The sequence below is a fragment of the Nomascus leucogenys genome, chromosome 5 (assembly GCF_006542625.1).
Source record: "Nomascus leucogenys isolate Asia chromosome 5, Asia_NLE_v1, whole genome shotgun sequence".
Classification (NCBI taxonomy): Eukaryota; Metazoa; Chordata; class Mammalia; order Primates; family Hylobatidae; genus Nomascus; species Nomascus leucogenys.
The window spans coordinates 26,524,069-26,546,475 of NC_044385.1; the positions used below are offsets into that span (position 1 = coordinate 26,524,069).

Below are 22,407 nucleotides of genomic sequence, written 5' to 3' on the forward strand. Positions count from 1 at the left end.
GCTTGCAATGAGCCAAGATCACGCCACTGAGCCCCAGCCTGGGTGACAGAGCGAGAAGCCATCTCACAAAAAAAAAAAAAAAAGAAGTATAAAAGTAAAAAAGTATAAAACTTCAAATACACTATATAAAACTACATCTTAAAGAACTAGAAACATGAGAGCAAACAAAACCTAAAATTAGAAGAAAAGAAACAATAAAGATCAGAGCAGAAATAAATGAGCTTGAAATGAAGAAAACAATACAAAAGATCAACGAAATGAAAAGTTGGTTTTTTGAAAAGATAAACACAATTGACAAACATTTAGTCACACTAATTAAGAAAAAAAAGACAGAAGACTTGCCACGATGTGATTATTGCATATTGCATGCCTGTATCACAACTTTTCATGGATCCCATAAATATATATACCTACTATGTACCCACGAAAATCAAAAATAAGAATTATAAAAGAGAAGATCCAAATAAATAAAATCAGAGATGAAAAGGAGACATTACAACTGATACCACAGAAATTCAAAGGATAAGTAAAGCTACTATGAGTAAGTATATGCCAATAAATTGGAAAACCTAGAAGAAATAGATAAATTTCTAGACACATATAACCTACCAAGATTGAACCATGAAGAAAATCAAAATTTGAATAGACCAATAATAAGTAATGCGATCAAACCTGTAATAAAAACTCTCTCAGCAAAGAAAAGCCTGGGACCTGATGGCTTCACTGCTAAATTTTACCAAATGTTTAATAAAGAAGTAATACTAATCCTATTCAAACTATTTTAGAAAATAGATGAGGAGGGAATACTTCCAAATTCATTCTACAAAACCGGTATTACCTGGATACCTAAACCAGAAAGACACATCAGAAAAAGAAAACTATAGACCAATATCCCCAATGAACACTGACGCAAAAATCCTCAACAAAATACTAGCAAACCAAATTCCACAACACGTTAAAAAGACCATTCATCACGACCAAGTGCAATTTATCCCAGGGATACAAGTATGGTTCAACATATGCAAATCAATCAATGTGATGCATCATATCAACAGAATGAAGGACAAAAACCATATGATCATTTCAATTGATGCAGAAAAGGCATTAGATAAAATTCAATATCCCTTCATGATAAAAACTCTCAAAAACGGAAAATAGAGGGAACATACCTCAAGAAAATAAAAGCCATATATGACAGACCCACAGCTAAATATACTGAATGGGAGAAAACTGAAAATCTTTCCTCTGAGATCTGGAACACAGCAAAGATGCCCACTCTCACCACTGTTATTCAACACAGTATTGGAAGTCTTAGCTAAGGCAATCAGACAAGAGAAAGAAATAAAGGGCATCCAAACTGGAAAGAAGTCAAATTATCCTTGTTTGCAGATAATATAATCTTATATTTCAAAACACCTAAGGACACAACCAAAAAACTATTTGAACTGATAAACAAATTCAGTAAAGTTGCAGGATACAAAAGCAAAAATCAAAAATCAGTAGCATATCTATATGCCAACAGCAAACAATCTTAAAAGAAATCAAAAAAAGGAATTCCATTTACAATAGCTACAAATAAAATTAAATATCTAGGAATTAACCAAAGAAGTGAAAGATCTCTACAATGAAAACTATAGAACAAAGAAACTGAAGAAGGCACAAAAAAGTGGAATGATATTCCATGTTCATGGATTAGATGAACCAATGTTGTTAAAATGTCCATACTACCCAAAGCAAACTACAGATTCAATGCAATCTACAGATTCAATGTAATCTCTATAAAAATATCAATGACATTCTTCCCAGAAATAGACGAAACAATCCTAAAATTTATATGGACCCACAAAAGACCCAGAATACCCAAAGCTATCCTAAGCAAAAAAATAAAACTGAAGGAATCACTTTACCTCATCTCAAATTATACTACAGAGCTATAGTAACCAATGCAGCATGGTACTGGCATAGAAATGGACACATAGACTAATAGAACAGAATAGAGAACACACAAATAAATTTATATATCTACAGTGAGCTTATTTTCACAAAGGCACCAAGAATATACATTGGGGAAAGAACAGTCTCTTCAATAAGTGGTACTGGGAAAACTGGATATCCATATGCAGAAGAAAAAAACTAGATCACTACCTCTCACCATATACAAAAATCAAATCCAAATGGATTAAAGACTTCAATCTAAGACCTCAAACTATGAAACGACTAAAAGAAAACTTTGGGGAAACTATCCAGGACATTGGACTGGACAAAGATTTCTTGAGTAACATCCCACAAGCACAGGCAACCAAAGCAAAAATGGACAAATGGGATCACATCCAGTTAAAAAGCTTCTGGACAGCAAAGGAAACAATCAACAAAAGGAAGAGATAACCCACGAAATGGGAGAAAGCATTTGCAAACTACTTGTCTGACAAGGGATTAATAACAAGAATGCTTAAGGAGCTCAGACAACTCTATAGGAAAAAATCTAATCTGATTTTAAAATGGATAAAAAATCTGAATAGACATTTCTCAAAAGAAGACATAAAAATGGCAAACAGGCATATGAAAAGGTACTCGACATCACTGATCATCAGAGACATGCAAATCAATACTATAATAAGATATCACCTCAGCTCAGTTAAGATGGCTTTTATCCAAAAGACAGGCAGTAACAAATGCTGGTAAGGATGTAGAGAAAAGGGAACCCTGGCACACTGTTGGTGGGAATATAAATTAGTACAGCCACGATGGAGAACAGTTTGGAGCTTCTTCAAAAAACTAAAAATAGAGCAACCATAAGATCCAGCAATCTCACTGCTGGGTATATACTTAAAAGAAAGGAAATCAGTATATGAAAGAGATATCTACACTCCCATGTTTATTGCAGCACTATTCACAATAACCAAGATTTGAAAGAAACCTACTACATGGCCATCAACAGACTAATGGATAAAGAAAATGTGGCACATATACACAATGGAGTATTCAGCCATAGAAAAGAATGAGATCCTGTCACTTGCAACAGCATGGTCGGTACCGGAGGTCATTGCATTAAGTGAAATAAGCCAGGCACAATAATACAAACTTCACAGGTTCTCACTTATTTCTGAGATCTAAAAATCAAAACAATTGAACTCATAGAGATAGAGAGTAGAAACATGGTTATGGGAGGCTGGGAAGAGTTGGGAGTTGGGGTAGTGGGGATGGTTAATGGGTACAAAAAATAGAAAGAATGAATAAGGTCAACTATTTGATAGCACAACTGGGTGACTATAATCAATACTAATTTAATTGCACACTTTAACTAAAAGAGTGTAATTGGATTTTTTGTAACACAAAGGATAAATGCTTGATGTGATGGATACCCCATTTACCCTGATGTAAATTTTTTTTTTTTTTTTTTTTTTTTGAGCGGGAGTCTCCCTCTGTTGCCCAGGCTGGAGTGCAATGGAGCAATCTCGGCTCACTGCAACCTCCACCTCCCGGGTTGAAGCAATTCTCCCATCTCAGCCTCCCGAGTAGCTGGGACTACAGGCGCCCGCCACCACGCCTGGCTAATTTTTGTATTTTTAGTAGAGGCGGGGTTTCAGCACGTTGGCCAGACTGCTCCGAACTCCTGACCCCAAGTGATCTGCCCATCTCGGCCTCCCAAAGTGTTGGGATTAGAGGCATGAGCCACCGCGCCCGGCTTTTTTTTTTTTTTTTTTCTGAGACGGAGCCTTGCTCTGTCACCAGGCTGGAGTGTAGTGGCGTGATCTCGGCTCACTGCAACCTCCGCCTCCCGGATTCAAGTGATTCTCCTGCCTCAGCCTCCTCAGTAGCTGGGACTACAGGCACGGCATGCGCCACCATGCCCAGCTAATTTTTGTATATTAAGTAGAGACGGGGTTTCACCATGTTGGCCAGGATGGTCTCAATCTCTTGACCTTGTGATCCACCTGCCTTGGCCTCCCAAAGTGCTGGGATTACAGGCGTGAGCCACCGCACCCGGCCCCTGATGTGATTATTATGCATTGCATGCCTGTATCAAAATATCTCTTGTATCCCATAAAAATATACACCTACTATGTACCCACAAAAATTAAAAATTAAAATAAAAACAGGAGTTTGAGGCTTTAGTGAGCTATAATCTTGCCACTGCACTCCAGCCTGGGTGACAAAGCAAGACTGTGTCAAAAACAAAAGTCCCCTTAAAAAAGTGATTGAAAACAAGAAAGGAAGGAAGGAAGGGGGAGAATGAAATGATAAGCTATGTATAGTGATCTTCAAAGTTAAAGAATATTTTTTAACTTGAAACATTAGTAAGTAAAATGTTAATTTTTAAAAATCAATGTAGCCTTTTTTAGGGCCTTTAGGGCCTTGTAACAAAAATATATATACACACATATATACATATCTATTTATATATAATATATTTACATTTATTTAATATAAATATATTATATATTATATATTTACATTTATTTAATATAAATATATTATATATTATATATTTACATTTATTTAATATAAATAAATTATATAATTACATAGTTATATAGTATAGTCAATTAATTATTAATTAATTATAAATACATATTTAGAATATACATAATTTATAGTATATATTTACATACTATAAATTATATCTTACATATTATATAAATATAAGTATATATCTTATACATATTATACGCATGTATAATATGTATCCCTGTGCCATTTTATCCATTCATAGTGACAAACATCTCTGCATGCCCACAAGTTTCTCTTCCTCCCTGTGAGGATTTGAACGGGGAGAACAAACCAGCTCAGCTCAAGGAGAGTTACTTGTGTATTAGTCGGGCACCTCTTTAAATTGCAAGGAGAAGACACACATTGAGATGAGGTTAGGGTTGGGGGTTGTCATCAGGATACCCAGGGAAGTAATGCCTCAACGGCCAAACATGTGTCCCAGAACAACATCTGAGGCTAAGAGCTCAGAAGGGCTCCAGGAGAACAAGCACAAGGGCCAGTTGTTGTTCAAGGGTGAGCAACTTTCATTCACGCCCTGCTATATGCTAGATGCTAGTATGTAGTCTTTAATAATGATAGAGGAAGATAGTCTGATCTTGAGAAGCCAGTAAATTGCTAAGGTCACATATCAGGAAATAGACACTTCACTCCTGGCTGGAAAGTAGAGAGCAAAGGCCAGGAAAGAGGAGTGTACTAGGAAGGTAAACAAGCACAAATGGTAGAAAAAAATTATACTGCACGCAGAGGAATGTGGACTTCATCCCACATAAGTGAGTAACATCATGTACCAATACGAAGAGAAACTGGGTGGCTGGAAACATGGATATAATGGAAAGTTTTCATTTGTATACTTATACTTTTTGAATTTTGAACTGTGAAAAGTATTACTTGTTCAAAAAATTCAAAAATAAAATTATTTAAAAATCCAATGCAATGAGTCTGGTGGTGTACCAGGCTCTGGGAGAGCGAAACAGCAAATATTCCTTATCAGCCTACAATCTACTAGATATTTTAAAAGTTTTATGGCTCATTGGTGACACAACACAGCTTTGGGTAGATTCCCAATGTCAAAACGTGTGTAAACAAACAATTATAAGAAAAACAGTAATTGTTTTCCTAAAGATATGGGCTTAGAGCTTTGAAAGTGCATGTTGGGGGCTGGGCAGCTTATTCTGCTTGAAGGTTAGTGGGAGGTAAATGTAAACTGGGATATGAAGAACGCATGCATAGGAGCTTCAAAAATGGAAACGAGAGTAAAAGCAATTAATCAACGAGAAATACAATTTTCCGAAAAAAAAATGAAATGTTTTTGGAGGAAAATAGTTTGGTATGATGATCGGACCAGCAAAGGGAATGACAGGAGGTGAAGCTAACAGTCGGGATGAGACCAAATTGTGCAGGCTTTGCCTGTTGTCTTAAGAACTATGAATTTCTACCCCAGAAAGTTCAAAAAACCCTTCATGGACATTGGTATTCTGGAAGTTGGTGCATATGTACCTTTAGGAAAATGGATTTTATCTCCAAATAGTGGGGGAAAAAATTAATGGGAATTTCTTTTTCTATTTTGAGTTTTTTCCCCATAATTTTTACTGAAACTTTCTGGTTTTATTCTGGTTAATATAGGAGGTTAAGAAAATCAGTATATAGCCAGCAAATACAGATGGGAAAACTCAGAAGCAAGTATGTTAAGTATGTTTGTTCTTTTTTTCTCCTTGTCAAATATGTTCACAGTTGTGATTTTATATATCATATAAGATATCTTCTGTTACCAGGATCGCTCCTTGTCAATGTGTTGGGATTAACTATCATCAATGTTTCATCTTTTCCACAAGGAATCAAAGCTTCCTGACGGTTTGCAGCCCCCTACAGCCTGGCCCATAACTTGTTTTATTTGGCTTACACAGTTGTTTTAATCGGGAAGTGTCTAGCTTGTCTTTTAAAATCAAAATATCTGGCAATATGAGGTCTATATTCAGCATAACGAGAAGCAAACGGACCTAACTGGAGCCTGTCCCCTGTAGGCATCACCGCCCTGTAGGAGTCCCAGTTCCCACCCACCCAGAGTTCAACCGGACCCCCTCCTTCAGCTTTTGACTTTGGCCCGGTTAGACGTGGGATTTCCCGGGCAGTTGCTCTGGATTTACACGAGGGGGCGCTGTGATCAGGGTTTTGGACGGAAGGGTGGGGAGGAAATGCTTGAAGCTGGTTCTAACGGGAAGTGAAAGGAAATCCTCCTTTCCTTTCTGGTGAGTAAGTCCTAAGGAACAACCTCCTGTTACCCAACTCAGTGAAGAGTCGGGACTAAGGGTATTTTGAAATAGGAGGAATACTATATTTGAAATGTCAGAAGTCATAGAAAAGTGTGGGAGAAAAAAATGCCACACTTTTCTATTTTCCCTGCCATTTGAATAATACTTTGCAGTCTATAAAACTCTGTCGGAAGCAGAAGGCTATTCGGTCCTCACAGCAATCCCATGTCCGAAGTAGGAGAAGGCACTTGCTCCTGCAGTAGCCGAGCCACTCAGAGTTCCTCATCTCACCTAGGAGCGCCTACCCAGCCAGAAAGGGGCAGGTCCCATGGCTGCTTCCTCACACTTTCCTTTTTAGGGGAGGAGGAGGAGGGGGAAAAGCCCTGGAGAAAGACAGGATGCCAAGAATATGTGGCGAGAGGAAGGGACAGGCCAGAAGAAATAAGTTGAGAGATCAGTCCCAGGAAACTTCCTACCTAGAAGATGCCCTTCCTTGGCTGGGACTTGTGCCTCTCCCTGTGTATCTCAGGCACAGTAAATCTCAGTTTGTATTTGTTAAGTAAATAAATTGTCCAAGGCATCTGTTGGGCCTTAACCTGTATATGGGAAGGGCCCTGTTATTCCATCAATATTAGTTACAAAATTATGAGGGCTTGGGCTGATGACACTGAGGGTCCGGGGACCTTCACACCTCTGGTCAACCCTGCCCTGGATGGCCCCTAAGCTCCATCAGTGGCCGTGACTGTGTGTCTTTGTGGCTTTGATTTTGACGATGTTATCAGCCAGGATGCAGAATCCTGCTTCCTCTCCCAGTTTTCATTTGCTTTTTTTCTGTGTTTGTTTTCTTTGGCTGCTACAGGGAGATTTGCTTTTTCATCTTGGCAGCATGTGCCCCACTCAGAGTGGAAGAAGGCTATGGCAGGATACAGTGTTTTGGGAAGGGAAGAGAATCTCCTTACTTGGGGACATCCTTTCCAAAACAAATTCCCTGTAAAGTCAAGTCCTTCTAATGTTTCCCTCCAACCTCTCTGTGTTCTACTACTTGCCCAAGAAAAAGATTATAGGAAGTGTCCCCTCACCCATGGTTAGTCACAAAAGACCTCTGTTTCCCAGGCTCCCTTTCATTCTACTTATTCATCAGTTCATCAATTGATTCGTTCATTCATTCATTTATTCTGTGACAGTCTTTACTCTTTCCTAAGTATGACCAGAAAATAATGACGTAAGTATGATCTACTGTACAGCATGTAGGTTGTAAGCATTGTTATGATCTTTTTTAAAATTAAGATACAACTCACAAAACATAAAATGTACCATTTTAAAGTGCACAATTGTATTTGTCCCTCTTCATGCTGCTGATAAAGACATACCCTAGACTGGGTAATTTATAAAGAAGAAGATTGATGGACTCACAGTTCCACGTGGCTGGAAAGGCCTCACAAACGTGGCAGAAGGTGAAAGGCACATCTTACATGACAGCAGGCAAGAGAGAATGAGAGCCAAGCAGAAGGGGAAACCCCCTATAAAACCATCAGATCTTGTGAGACTTATTCACTACCACAAGAACAGTATGGGGGAAACTGCCCCCATGATTCTATTATCTCCCACCAAGTCCCTCCCACAACACGTGGGCATTATGGGAGCTATAATTCAAGATGAGATTTGCGTGGGGACACAACAAAACCATATCAACAATCCATTAGTTTGTAGTATATTCACCATATTATGCAACGATCACTTCTCATTCCAGAATATTTCTATCACCACAGAAGGAAACCTCATACCTATTAGCAGTCAGTCCCAGCTCTGCTCCCCTTATCCCCTGGCAACCACTAATTTGCTTTCTGTCTCTGAGGATTTGCCTATTCTGGACATTTCATATAAATGGAATGACACAATATGTGGCTTTTTGTGTTTCACTTCTTTTATTTAGCATAATGTTTCCATGTTTCATCCCTGAACATACAACATATAATAGTACATTCCTTTTTAATAGCTGAATAATATTTCATTGGATGGATAGGCCACATTTTGTTTATCTAGTCGTCAGTTGATGAACTTTGTTCTGGCCATTATTAATAATACTACTATGAATACTCATGTACATATTTTCTTTTTCTTTTCTTTTTTTTTTTTTTTTTTTGAGTCAGGCCTTATTCTGTTGCCCAGGCTGGAGTGCAGTGGCACAATCACAGTTCACTGCAGCCTTGACCTCCTGGGCTTAAGCAGTCCTTCCACCTCAGCCTCCCGAGTAGCTGGGTCTACAGGCACACACCGCCACACCTGGCTAATTCTTGTAAGATAATATATTTTCAATACTCATGGGTCTATATTGGAGTGGATTCATTGGGTCCTGTGCTAATTCTGTGTTTAACTTTTTGAAGAACTACCAAATTATTTTCTACAGTGACTGTAACATTTTAAATTCCTTCCAGCAATGTTGAAGTTCCCTTTCTTTCTTAACACAAGCAATTTAAGGGATTGCTTAAATGGTCTTAGATGAATCTGTCATCAAGGAGTGGGGGGCATGAATTGATATTTGCACAGTGCCTGTGCAGAGACACCTGACAGTAACCCTTAGGATGCTGGATAATTTATCCCAAGTCATGGTGAGGAAAATGGGAAGGAATAGGGCAGTCAGTAACATAGAGCAGATTTGCCAATCTCTTACCCTCATCAATTTAGGGATTGTGTTGGTCTTTAACAGATAGAGAAGAGGTCTGAGAACATTTAATACACGTCCACTGTTGAAGGGGCAAAAGAGTGTAGGCCTGCATTTTGCGTCTCTACTGTAAGATTTCTGAGGTGCCTTTGAACCCAAGCCTCAGAGAATGAACAGCAGTGGCAAAGACAATGCCCTTTATAAGTGTGTAGAGGGTTGAGGAAATGGTTGGGGTGGGGGGCTTTTCTGTAGAACTGCCCTCTTTTCATGTTCCCTTCAAAGGGTACAGTTAAACAGAATACTGTATTGTCAACTAATTTATAAAAAACAGGCTCAATACATCCTGCTATAGAAATTCCATCAATGTACTAGAAAACTTACATTTATCAGAGTTCATCTATTGAATAGCAGCTGGAGTTGTGTGTGTTCATGGATGTGGAATAAGAATACAGAAGTTCAATCTTTATAAGCACAGAGCAGAAACACTGTAGGTAGAGGGGTCAATTTGAGACCATCCCAGCCCATCTTTGATTGGCCTGTGAAACACAACAGGAAACTAATTCATCTGAAAGATGTGCTAAAAACACTTGTTGGCTTTAACAAAAGGAATCTTGGCTGATTTTACATTAAAACTTCTAAGAAAGGAAAATAAATACTTTTGGGTGGAGAACATGTCTTTATAACCAAACTCCACAATTGTTACTATATAAATAATTTTTCTTTATAAAAGAATAAAAATATATATGTACCTACATATATGTATGTGTATATGTAAAAGACAAACATAAAACTTCAAATAAATTATTTTGCTTTGGATAAGTCACTTGAGCCTTTGACAGTGTGAGAATGTTTTTCTTGGCCGGGCGTGGTGGCTCATGCCTGTAATCTCAGCATTTTGGGAGGCCAAGGCGGGTGGATCACTTGAGGCCAGGAATTTGAGACCAGCCTGGCCAACATGGTGGAACCCATCTCTACTAAAAATACAAAACTTAGCTGGGTATAGTGGCGCACACCCGCAATCCCAGCTACTAGGGAAGCTGAGACCAGAGAATCGTTTGAACCCGGGAGGAGGAGGTTGCAGGGAGCCAAGATGGCACCACTGCACTCCAGCTTGGGTGACAGAGCAAGACTCTGTCTCAAAAAAAGAAGAAGAAGGAGAAGGAGGAGAGAAAATGTTTTTGTTTGTCTCTCAGTAATCAAAATGGGGAACCAATACATTTAGTAATGCTCACCCCACTTGGCCTCATCAGCATCTTCCCCACGATTATCTCTTTTAGTGTTGTTTGCTCACCACAAGCTGTAATATTGATACATATGAATTATGACTGAACATCTATTATATGCAAGACTCTTACATTTGCAAAACAAATTTGGGAGCGTTCTTCTCCCTATGATCTTAGAATCAAGTGTATAAAATATACAGATACATAAATGCATAAATAAATAAATATACAAGGTGGAAAGTGATGAAGGTTATGTGGGAGGTTGGAACATAGTGATATAGAGATTCAGAGGGAGGAAAAATAACTTTTGGTGTGGAGTCAAGAGAAAGATTCTATTCTTGTTGAGAAAGGCTGAAGAGCATATTTTGAATGGGGAGCTCACTCTGGTACCAGGGCAGCTATTAAGAGAAGTTTTAAAAGGAAATGCCCAATTAGACTTAGGGTGATTATGCTAGATACTCAGTTAAAAGAAGAGAGAATTTGTACATGTGCCTAATTTAGGCCTTGTTCCCTTCCTTTTGCTGCATGAATAATTAGTTTTTGAGACCTAAAAGTCCATCTTCCACCCAATTAGTTCCTCTAATTAAAAGCCATCATGATGACAAATGTTTCCTCTCACATCCTTCATTTTTCCAAATCTAAATGCACAGCTTCTAGAGGTTCTCTTCCAGTTCGAAGTTTTTACAATTTGTTTTAATATTTGAGAATAATGAAAAAAGGACCAGCTTTCCCTAATCATATATATAGGAAAGTGTGTACCTTAGGATTTTGATACTCCTTGAGGAAGGCCATGTGGATTTCCTTTTTTTTTCTTCTTTTTTTCTTTTCTCTTTTTTTTCTTTTTTTCTTTTTTTCTTTTTTTCTTTTTTCTTTTTTTCTTTCACACAAGCACGTGTACTTTATTGAATGACACTGTAGACAGGTGTGTGGGCATAAACTGCTGTATCTAGGGGCAAGACCAAAGGGGCAGGGCAAACAGCCCCAGCATGCAGGGCCAGCATTGCACAGTGGAGTACTAAGGTTGCAGGCTATGGGCAGCCACTAGTAACCCCGTTTTTCCTGTATTATCTGTAACGTAATATGGTAGACTGTCACAGAGCCAAACACCAGTAACAGGATGAATCCAGTGGTCATGAGGATGCCCAGAATCAGGGCCCAGATGTTCAGGCACTTGGCAGTGGAGGCATAGACCTGGGCCCCGGTCACGTCACCAATCATCTTCCTGTCCCTAGACTTCACGGAGAAGGCGAATGCTATGAAGCCCAGACAGCACCAGTTCAAGAAGAGGGTGTTGAATAGGGACCAGACAACATGGTCGGGCACAGAGGTCTTGCTGTGGATGTTGATCACGGTGGACCTTAGAAGGATGGTGCTGGGGGGGTGCCCCCATCACAGTCACCTCGTGCTCCTCCTTGTGCATCTTCTGGCTTTGGGGAAGGAAGTGTTGAGTGAAGGTTTGAGAAGTGTGGTTTTCCACGTGGAGCGAAGGGCCACTATGGTGTCCGGATGCTGAGACGGTGCTCAGTGAGCCCTCCTTGTCTTGCTCTGTCGCCCAAGCTGGAGTGCAGTGGCGCCATCTCGGCTCACTGCAAGCTCCGCCTCCTGGGTTCACACCATTCTCCTGCCTCAGCCTCTCAAGTAGCTGGGACTACAGGCGCCCGCCACCACGCCCAGCTAATTTTTTTGTATTTTTAGTAGAGATGGGGTTTCACCGTGTTAGCCAGGATGGTCTTGATCTCCTGACCTTATGATCTGCCTGCCTTGGCCTCCCAAAGTGCTGGGATTACAGGCGTGAGCCACCACACCTGGCTGGCCATGTGGATTTCAAATGTCATACAGAAAGCCCAAGTCCACAGCTTGGAATGTTCCTAGTCATTATTAGGATGATTAATGAAAAAATTCCGAAAGCCAATATGGACTCAGATTAGAAGCATCAAAAACTCCCCACTCTGGCTCACTTTATCGTGACTCCGCTGATCATGTGGTATAGTAAAGACAGTGGGTTAATTAGGAGAGAATATTATAGTAAGGAAATATAGGTCTTACCTATAGAAACTTCAGGAAAGGTTTACTGCTTTAGCTTGTCTAGATATGGTACAAAGCCCACTTCCATAATTCATTCATGCAACAAACTATGTCTGGTAGGTACTGAGGATCTAATGGTAAACAAGAGAAAAACAATCCTGCCTTCAAAGCGGCCACGATGAAATCATCAGTGTTTCCCAGGTTTCTTTGGGCCAAGCTGACTGCTTTCTTTTGCAGTATCCTAAAGCGCTGAGGAAGCAATAACTAAAAGGAGGAGTCTTTGGCAACGATAACAGCAGTCATTATAAAAACAGAGGCCTGGTTTCCAATAATATTAAATAGTAGACTAGAAAACTGAGACACATACAAGAACGTTTTGGACAGCATTATTGGTGATAGACAAAACCAACCCAAATGTCCATCAACAGCACAATAGATAGATAAGTTGTGGTGTATTTATACAGCAAATGAATGTACAGCAAATAAAAATGAACAAACTGTAGCTACACCCACGTGCGCGCACACACACACACACATGAGTTAACCTTTTTAAAAAAAATAAGCCAAAGAATCCAGACAAAAAATAATACATACTGTGTGATTCCATCCCTATAAAGTTCAAAACCGGGAAAAACTAAAACACGATGTCAAGGGATACACAAGATGGTGGTGAAACCACAAAAAGACGCAATCAGGTAATAACCATAAAACCAGGCTGTGGTTTCCTGTAGAAGGGAGAGTAGGTTATGTGACTGGGAAGAAGCAGGGGGAAACTTCTGGGGCCTGGAGCATTCTTTTCTGTGGCTTGTTCAAGGGTTACAGAGAGGTTCACCTTATAATGATCTGTCCACTATTACATTATGTTTCCTGCACTCTCAATATGCGTACTGTCGGGAGAATGACAAAATAAGGAGAATGACAAGCCAATACCCACATCAGGACAGCAGAAAGGGGTGCCACCATCCATCATGTTCTGGGGCAGTGCACAGTGATCTAACAGAGTGGAAAACAGACACCTAGAGTGGGGCATTGGTCCTTGGGCTCTGGGGCTTTTAGGCTGCATGAATGGGAGAAGAACCAGCTCCTCTCTGTCATGATCAGTAGCTGGAAGTCAATTATAAGCTGAAAAGAGAGACCCTGGGTTTCCAGCCCAATTCCAGCACCTCAGTGTTTATGGCTGGGGGAGCACCAGCCCCCTACCTGCATAACCAGGAACTACAGGCAAATCCTTGCAGTTGCAGCTCTACATCTATCCGGTAGTGAGTTCTACCAGCATTGATTGGCTTCATTCAGCCTACCCTACAGCTGGTGTTCTTGGAGGTCTGCAGAAGACCAGTGCTTTCTCTGGGAGAGCTGTCTACAGGGATCAGCCTCAGCTCTCGTGTGTTATATTTCACAGTAAAGAAGGAAAAGAAGATAGGGTAGGCAGAAGTATAACTGATCAAAGATGTCCACATCATAATTCTCAGAACCTGTGAATATGTTACCTTACATGGCAAAAGAGACTTCACAGATGTGATTAAGTTAAAGATTTTGAGATGGGAAGATTGTTCTGGATTATCCCGGTTGGCCCAATGTAATCATGTCTCCTTATGAGGGAAAGAAAGGGGCAAGAGCGTCAGAGAAGGAGATTTAATGATAGCAGAAGTTCGAGTGATGTGATTGCTGGTTTTGTAGACAGGAGAGGGCATAAGCCCAAGAATGTGGCAGCCTCTGGAAGCTGGAAAGACAATACCAGAAAGAAATGTATAACATATGCAAATATGTGAAAATCAAACACACTCCTAAATCATCAATGGGCGAACAAGAAATCACAAGGGAAATTAGAAAATACCTGCAGATGAATGAAAATGGAACCACAACATACCAAAACTTTAGGAGATAAAGCTAAAGCAGTGCTTAGCAGGAAGCTTAGAGATGTAAATGCCCAAAAATCCCAACTCAGTAGCCTAATGTTCTACCTTAAAGAAAAGCAAGAAGTGCAAACTAAACCTAAAAGAAGGGGAAGAAAGGGGTTGATAAAGATTAGAGCAGAAATAAATAATACAGAGAATAGAAAGGCAATAGAGAAAAGCGATGAAACCCAAAAAAAGCTTGTTCTTTGAAAAGATCAGCACAATTGACAAACCTTTAGCTAGACTAACAAGAGAAAAAGAGAGAAGACTCAAATTTATAAAATCAGGAATGAAAGTTGGGAAATCACTACCAATCTTACAAAACTTAAAAGGTTATTAGAGAGTATTATGAAAACTGTGTCCCAACAAGTTCGATAAACTAGTTTAAAATGACTGATTCCTAGAAAGATACCAATTATCAAAACTGACTCAGACCTGTGCAACATGACAAGACCTTGTCTCTACTAAAAATTGAAAAATTAGCTGGGCATGGTGGCATACACCTGTGGTCCTAGCTACTTGGAAGGCAGGAGGTTGAGGATGCAGTGAGCCATATTTGTGCCACCTAACATCTTTCCATGGTAAATATACTGAACAAATTAGCAACAGCAGGGAACTTCCTTAATCTGAAAAAGATCATCTAAGAGAAACTCGCATCATACCTAATGGTGAAAAACATAATGGAATGCTTTCCTCCTAAAATCAGGAGCAAGACAAGGATGTCTGCTTTCACTACTTCAATTCAATATTGTATTGGAGTCTCTTGCCAGAGCAACTAGACAAGAAAAAGAAAAAATAGGATCTATATTGAAAAAGAAGTAAAACCATCTCTACTATATCATAGTCTTGTATATAGAAAATCCTAAGTAATCACTAAAAAAACTATTAAGTCCAGTAAATAAATTTAGCGAGATAGCATAATACAAGATCGATATCCAAAAATCAATTGTACTTCTATACACCAGCAAATGAACAATCTGAAAAGGAAATTTAAAAAATAATTCTACTTACAGTAGCATCAAAAAGAATAAAATACTTAAAAATAAATTTAACAAAAGAGATGCAAAACTCATATTCTGAACACTACACAACATTGTTAAAAGAAATTAAAGAAAATTTAAATAAATGGAAAGACATCTCATGTTCATGGATTGAATGACCATATTAAGATGACAGCATTCCCCAAATCTATAGGTTCAATGCAATCCTGTCAAAAATCTCATCTGGCTTTTCTTTTCGTGAAAATTGATGAGCTAATAATAAAATTTATATAGAAATGCAAGGAACCAAGAAAAGTAAAACAATTTTTAAAAATACCACAAAGATGGAGAACTCACACTTTCAAAACTTACTACAAAACTACAAATATTAGGACATTTTTTATACTGTCACACAGTCCGGCATATAGTCCATTGGAATAGAATTAAAAGCCCAGAAACAAACCCTTATATGTATGTTTAATATACATAGCGGAGTCTCACTATGTTGCCCAGGTTGGACTTGAATTCCTGGGCTAAAGTGTTCCTCCAGTCTTGGCCTCCCAATGTGTTGGGATTACAGGCATTAGTCAGGGCACCCAGCCTTCGATTTATTTTTCACATAAATCCCAAAACAATTTAATGTGGGGGAAGAATTGTCTTTTCTTTTTTTCTCTTTCTTTCTTTTTGAGAGAGTCTCCCTCTGTCACTCAGGCTGGAGTGCACTGGCAGGATCTCAGCTCACTGCGACCTCTGCCTCCCAGGTTCAAGCAATTCTCAGGCCTCAGCCTCGCGAGTAGCTGGAATTACAGGCGTGCACTACCACACCCAGCTAATTTTTTTATTTTTTGTAGAGATGGGGTTTCAACATGTTGGCCAGGCTGGTCTCAAACTCTTGAACTCAGATGATTCACCTGCCTCAGCCTCTCAAAGCACTGGGATTACAGGAGTGAGCCACCAGGCCCGGCCAGAATTGTCTTTTCAATAATGGTGCTGTAACAACTGAATATGCACATTCAAAGTGCACCATACAGAAATTTAACTCCAAATAGATCATAAACCTAAATATAAGAGTTAAAACTATATTTTTATGTAGTTTTATAGGAACTAAACTCTTAGGAAAAAATAAAAGTGTACATCTTTATGACCTTGGATTAGGCTAAGCCTTCCTAGCCAGCACCAAAAGCACAAGAGACAAAAGAAAAAAAATAGTCACAGTGGAATTCGTCCGTGAAAGGAACATTTTGGGACCCCCAAACTACTAAGCTAAAGGCAAAAGTCAAGCTGGAAACTGCTCAGGGCAAATCTGCCTCCCACTCTATTCAAAGTCATCCCTCTGCTCACTGAGATAGATGCATATCTGATTGCCTCCTTTGGAAAGGCTTATCAGAAACTCAAAAGACTGCAACTCTTTGTCTCCCACCTCCCTGTGACCTGGAAGCCCCTTCCCTGCTTTGAGTTGTCGCCACCTTTCTGGATGGAACCAATGTGCTTCTTACATACATTGATTGATGTTTCAGGTCTCCCTAAACTGTGTAAAAACCAAGCTGTGCCCTGACCACCTTGGGCACATGTCCTCAGGACTCACTGAGGCTGTGTCACGGGCGCGTGTCCTCAACTTTGGCAAAGTAAACTTTCTTTTTTTTTTTTCTGAGACAGAGTCTCGCTCTGTCTCCCATGCTGGAGTGCAGTGGGGCGATCTCGGCTCACTGCAAGCTCCGCCTCCCATGTTCACGCCATTCTCCTGCCTCAGCCTCCCCAGCAACTGGGACTACAGGCGCCCGCCACCACGCCTAGCTAATTGTTTTGTATTTTTAGTAGAGACGGGGTTTCACAGTGTTAGCCAGGATGGTCTCTATCTGCTGACCTCGCGATCCGCCCGCCTCGGCCCCCCAAAGTGCTGGGATTACAGGTGTGAGCCACCGCCCCCTGCCGGCAAAGTAAACTTTCTAAATTAACTGAGACCTGTCTCAGATTTTGGGGTTTGCATTTTGGTAACCGCGAGGGATTCTGAGTGGAGGTGCTCTTGACCTTTGACAAACCTCCTATCGGTGCTTGGTACCAGCATGAGCTATGTTTATGGCTCAAACCAGTAAGACAATTTGCTGAGGTCTGGGAACACCCCCTCCAGGCAATCCCTGATCTCACAAAATTTGGTCGAGATCTAAAGTTTATTTTGCTGTACAGCTCCCCTTTTTTGAAGTTTTACTTGCTTCCAACAAAGAAGGCAAGACTTCCTACTTCCATGACGATGGAGTTTGAGCTCACTTCCAACAGAGAAGATGAGTTTTTTCCTGCATTTAGGATGGCAGAGAGCAGTCTTCAGCCTGAAACCCATCCCTAGGTAAGTAGCTGACTTGGGGTTTTGTCTTGGCTAAAGTTAACCAGCTGGCCTTAATTTCTCCTTACCGTTAGAATGCTCAGTAATCATGTAAGTTTTGCAATCATTTGTTTTGCTTAACTTTTTTTTTGTTTTTTGTTTCTATTTTTGTTGTTGTTTCGGTCTTTTGCCCATTGGGTTTGACTAACTTTATCCGACTTGATCAAATCCGAAGGAAGTTTCCAAATTATGGGTAACGAGGGCTCCAAAGTGGCTAAATTCCCCCCAACACACACAAAAAGGTGGTGTGGTGGGGGGAGAAAAATGGCCAGCAAAAGAAAAAAAAAAAAGGAAAGATTTTTTATTTTGACTATCTAAGGGGCTTTATTTACATGACAAAGCCACCTTTTTGCTAGCCAGGCCACACTGAAAGAGCAATGGCTGTCGCCCCATGCTGCAGTTCCATAGCTAAGGTCTTGCTTTTTTTTTCACCATGACAGCCTGGGCTTAGTTTCTAAATCAAACCCTTTTTGGTTTGATACTTGGTACTTCTAGCAATTTATCCTAGCTAAAATATGGTAATAAGATTTAGAAGAATTTTTTTTTTTAAGGAGCTCAATGGTTAAAAGCCACCTTAATTAAAAGGCTAACATCCAAGATGTGTGTGTGTGTGTATGTGTGCATATGTGCATGTTTGTATTTAAAAGGTCTTAATGGTTTTGTTTTGTTTTTTGAGATGGAGTCTCACTCTGTCACCAGGCTGGAGTGCAGTGGTGTGATCTCGGCTCACTGCGATTCTCCTGCCTCAGCCTCCCAAGTTGCTGGAATTATAGGCACGTGCTACCACACCCAGCTGATTTTTATATTTTTAGTAGAGATGGGGTTTCACTACGTTGGTCCAGGATGGTCTGAATCTCCTGACCTCATGATCCACCCGCCTCTGCCTCCCAAGGTGCTGGGATTATAGGTATGAGCCACCACTCCCAGCTGGCCTTCATGTTTTTGTTTTTTGTTTTTCTCTCCTAGGACCTTGTCTTTTTTTTTTTTTTAAAGCCAAAGTTTTTTGTTTGTTTGTTTTTGTTTTTTCCCTCAGTTGACTGATTTCTGTTTTCAGCCGATGCTTTGACTAAAATAATTATAGCAACAGAGGCTACTCTTGGGTTTTTGGGGGAGAGTGTAGTTTAGACACTTAGAAATATCTTTGTTTAAAAAACAAAGAGATTGTTAAGGGCCAACTTTGAAAGATAAAATAAGTTCAGTTTCTCTATAAATTAATCATTAATGTCAAAGGCACACTGATGCAAGACCAGCATATGGGCCCCTGTGTCAGATTAACAAGGTTTTCTCAAAGCATTATAAAAGGCTTATGGAAGTTAAATCTTATGGTCAAGATTAAAATTTTATAGGTTGTTTATAAAATTTTGAAAAACAAATTTAATTGGCTTCATTCTGTTTTTATTAGGGCTTATTGTTTGGAAAATTAAGCTTCCTCTCTCAAAGAATGAAGGTTTTCACCTTTTTTTTTTTTTTAAATCCTTGAGTTATTATTTTGGTTAAATGAATGACTATTTTACAATGACCTGTGATCCTATTTTGTGATAACAAGTGTTTTAAACCTTTGATACTTGACAAACTTTCCAAAATCAAATTATAAACTATGTCTATTTCTGACCTAATTAATTCTTTAAGATATTAGGTTCTCTAAAATCCAAAAATGACATAATTTGGCTTATTTGGTGCAAAAATTATACAGGAAGCAATGTCAAATATTGTAGCAGGACGAGCTGTGGACAAAACCCCTCAGACACCGAGTTAGTGAAAGGAGTGGCTTTAATCAGCTGGGAGCATCGGCAGGCTAGCGTCTTAAAATCCGAGCTCATCAGGTGCTCAACTTCTGTCCCTTTTAAGGGCTCACAACTCTAAAGGGGTCTGCATGAGAGGGTCGTGATAGATTGAGCAAGCCAGGGGCTACATGACAGGGGCTGCGAGCACCGGTGGTCAGAGTGAAACAGAACAGAATGGGAGGTTTCACAATGTCCTTCCATACAATGTTTGGAATCTATAGACAACAACAGTTGCTAGGTCAGGGGTTGATCTTTAACTACCCAGCTTAGGTCACGCAGGCCCAGGCCTGGTTTTGGGTCTCGTTCCTAGGCACCAGGGCTACCTGCTTTTAGTTTCGCTTCTCTTTCCGCTTCTGAGTGTAAAACAATATAAAACAATATGAGAGGGTCTCTCTCTTCCCTCATTTCCCTCCTTTGAGACTCTCACTTTTTATTAGTGGGAGTTCTCACTCTTATTTTTGCTACTTATGTCTTCTTGTGCAATAGATTGATAATGATTCATATAGTACACTTGTGCTGAAGCGATGAAGCTTTTTATCATTTGAAGAAGTACAGGTAGCAAACAAGGGAGCAGTAAGCAGGTTTCTATTACTATTATAACTCCTATTATAAGAGTTTTAAATTCTCCTAGTGCCAGGAACCACCTTCTAAACACAGCTTTAGGGTTAAATCTGTGCTACACTTGTACGGGCACATGTGCCAGTTTTGTCATATTTCTAACGATGTCTTTAACTACTTGCCTTTGATTATCTATGTGCAGACAGTAATTAGTAAGGTTAAATTTTTTTTTTTTCTACTGAATGAGTCTCTTTTTTTTTTCTTGGTAATCTCTTCCAGTTAACTACTTCAGTTGTAGGTGATGAAATGGGTAAGGCTCCACACTTCAGATGTTGGCACTGCTATGAGCATGGTCTTTCCCTTTATTGCAACTCAAAATCAAAACCTTTGATTCTTTTTTATATTCCAGTCCCAGAAGTAGTCTCCACTGTAGAAGTTAATTGATGAGTAGTAGCCTACAACAAGGCTTTAGCTTATCCAGGAACACCACAGGATGAATTTAGTTTAAATATGCATTAAACTAAAAGGCATTCTTTCAAATGAGTTTAAATGCATTTTATTTTTAGACAACCTACATGACATGTTTTTCTTAAAAACAATGCCTCCACTCCAAATAAATCATGGTCAAAATAAATGAAGAGCTCAAGATGACACCAGTCCCATTTGTCTTAAGTCCTGGTGTTGTGTGGATAACAAGCAGAAGCCAGTTATGATGACAGGTGAAAGATCCAAAGTAATTGCCAAATTTGTTAACATTTTTCCATTTCTAAACCATCCTTAAAGAAAATCATATGTGGGGTCACACCATCCTCATGGTAGTCCAATAGAGCAACCATGCCATCTGGATTCATGTTTTCACCAATAAAGAACTGGTAGTTTTTGAAATTAGCAAGGATGTGCTTGATTTGTTCTGCAGCCCCTGTCATAAAAGGTTTTACTCTTTCTGGTCTCTGTTCTTCAAGTTTCCCTTTGATTGATTTCATGTAATCTTTGATGTACTCCTTGTAGGCTTCGTTTGTGAAACTTGTTTCCTGCAGGTGATGGTTCATGACAATATCGACACCACTGATTACTGTGCTTTCGGTACCTTTGCCCTCGGGGCCTTCAGTGGAGGCATTTCCACCAATGAGCGAGTCATCAATGTTACCTTCTGTCCTACTGACCATCTGCTTCCCCTCCACCTCCAGGCACAGCCCGTCCACGGTGTCCCAGATCTTGTAGATGTGGGAGAACATCTCATCGTGGCTGATAAGGTCCCGGTTGATAATCATGATGGCGACTGAAGGGAGATGACGGCGGCGCTAGCTTAGCAGGAGCCTGAAACTCAGAGCGAGCATGGTGCAGCCGGAGCAGCCGGAGCAGCGCTTGGGGGGAGGGGGGAGCGGGCGGAAAAGCTGTAAGGTTAAATTTCTTATAGACCTCTCTTTCAGCTGCTAGCAAGTAGTCGAGAGCCAATCTATTTTGATAGATAGCATTTCTTATCTGAGTTTCTTGCCGGGCCAGAATAGTCAAGACTTGACCGGTTTTATTAGTAAAGAGTTCTAAAACAGCTTGCAACCATATGATTCGGTTGAGCATGTAAATGGGGATCCGGTATCCCCATGAGCCATCTTGTGTCTAAGTGGCAGGCCTATAGTATTGTATAATTTTTTTAGGAGGTCATTCATCATCTTTTTAATTACTTATGGCTACGTTTTGCTTTTTGCGGGAAGCATAGACAGGGAAGCCCAGGAGTTTGCCTGTTTTTATGCGCAGTAGAAAGAAAGATGGTTTAATAGTGCCAATAACACAACTACCTGTCCACTGGTCAGGCAGCTTAGCATAGGCTCTATGTCTACCTATCCAGTATAGCCCAATGGGGGCTGTCTAGTCCCGGTGGGATTCTGGGTGGGCCTAAACGGTCTGCAACTTTGGAAATTTATTGAATGGATTTTTATCTGTATGGTTTGAACTCCACCACATAACTGTTTTTGTGGTACTATTATACAGTTTTTGTCCTAGGCAACTAAGTCATCCTACAGAATGAGTGAATTCTTTTCTTTTTTTAAGCTATGTGATATTATCTAATAATTGAGACTTTTAGAACCTAGAAATGATCAGGGTGATTATTTTGAGCCGGGAATTCATCAGGAACTGGGTCTCTAGGCAATAATTCTCAGGCTT

The 22,407-nt window shown here is 39.8% G+C and overlaps 1 protein-coding gene and 1 pseudogene across 2 annotated transcripts; both read right to left on the reverse strand.

The window, feature by feature from the left end:
* Positions 1-11,508: 11,508 nt before the first annotated feature.
* On the reverse strand, positions 11,509-12,045 carry LOC100590408 (interferon-induced transmembrane protein 1). The gene is given in 2 exon segments (XM_030812847.1): positions 11,509-12,005; positions 12,007-12,045. Coding segments are annotated over 2 exon segments (378 nt in total). The 3' UTR covers positions 11,509-11,666.
* An 8,739-nt stretch (positions 12,046-20,784) lies between these two features.
* Positions 20,785-21,636, reverse strand: LOC100590754 (annotated as a pseudogene). The gene has a single exon (XR_001115683.2). The product of XR_001115683.2 is annotated as a translationally-controlled tumor protein pseudogene (transcript).
* Between the last annotated feature and the right edge of the window lie 771 nt (positions 21,637-22,407).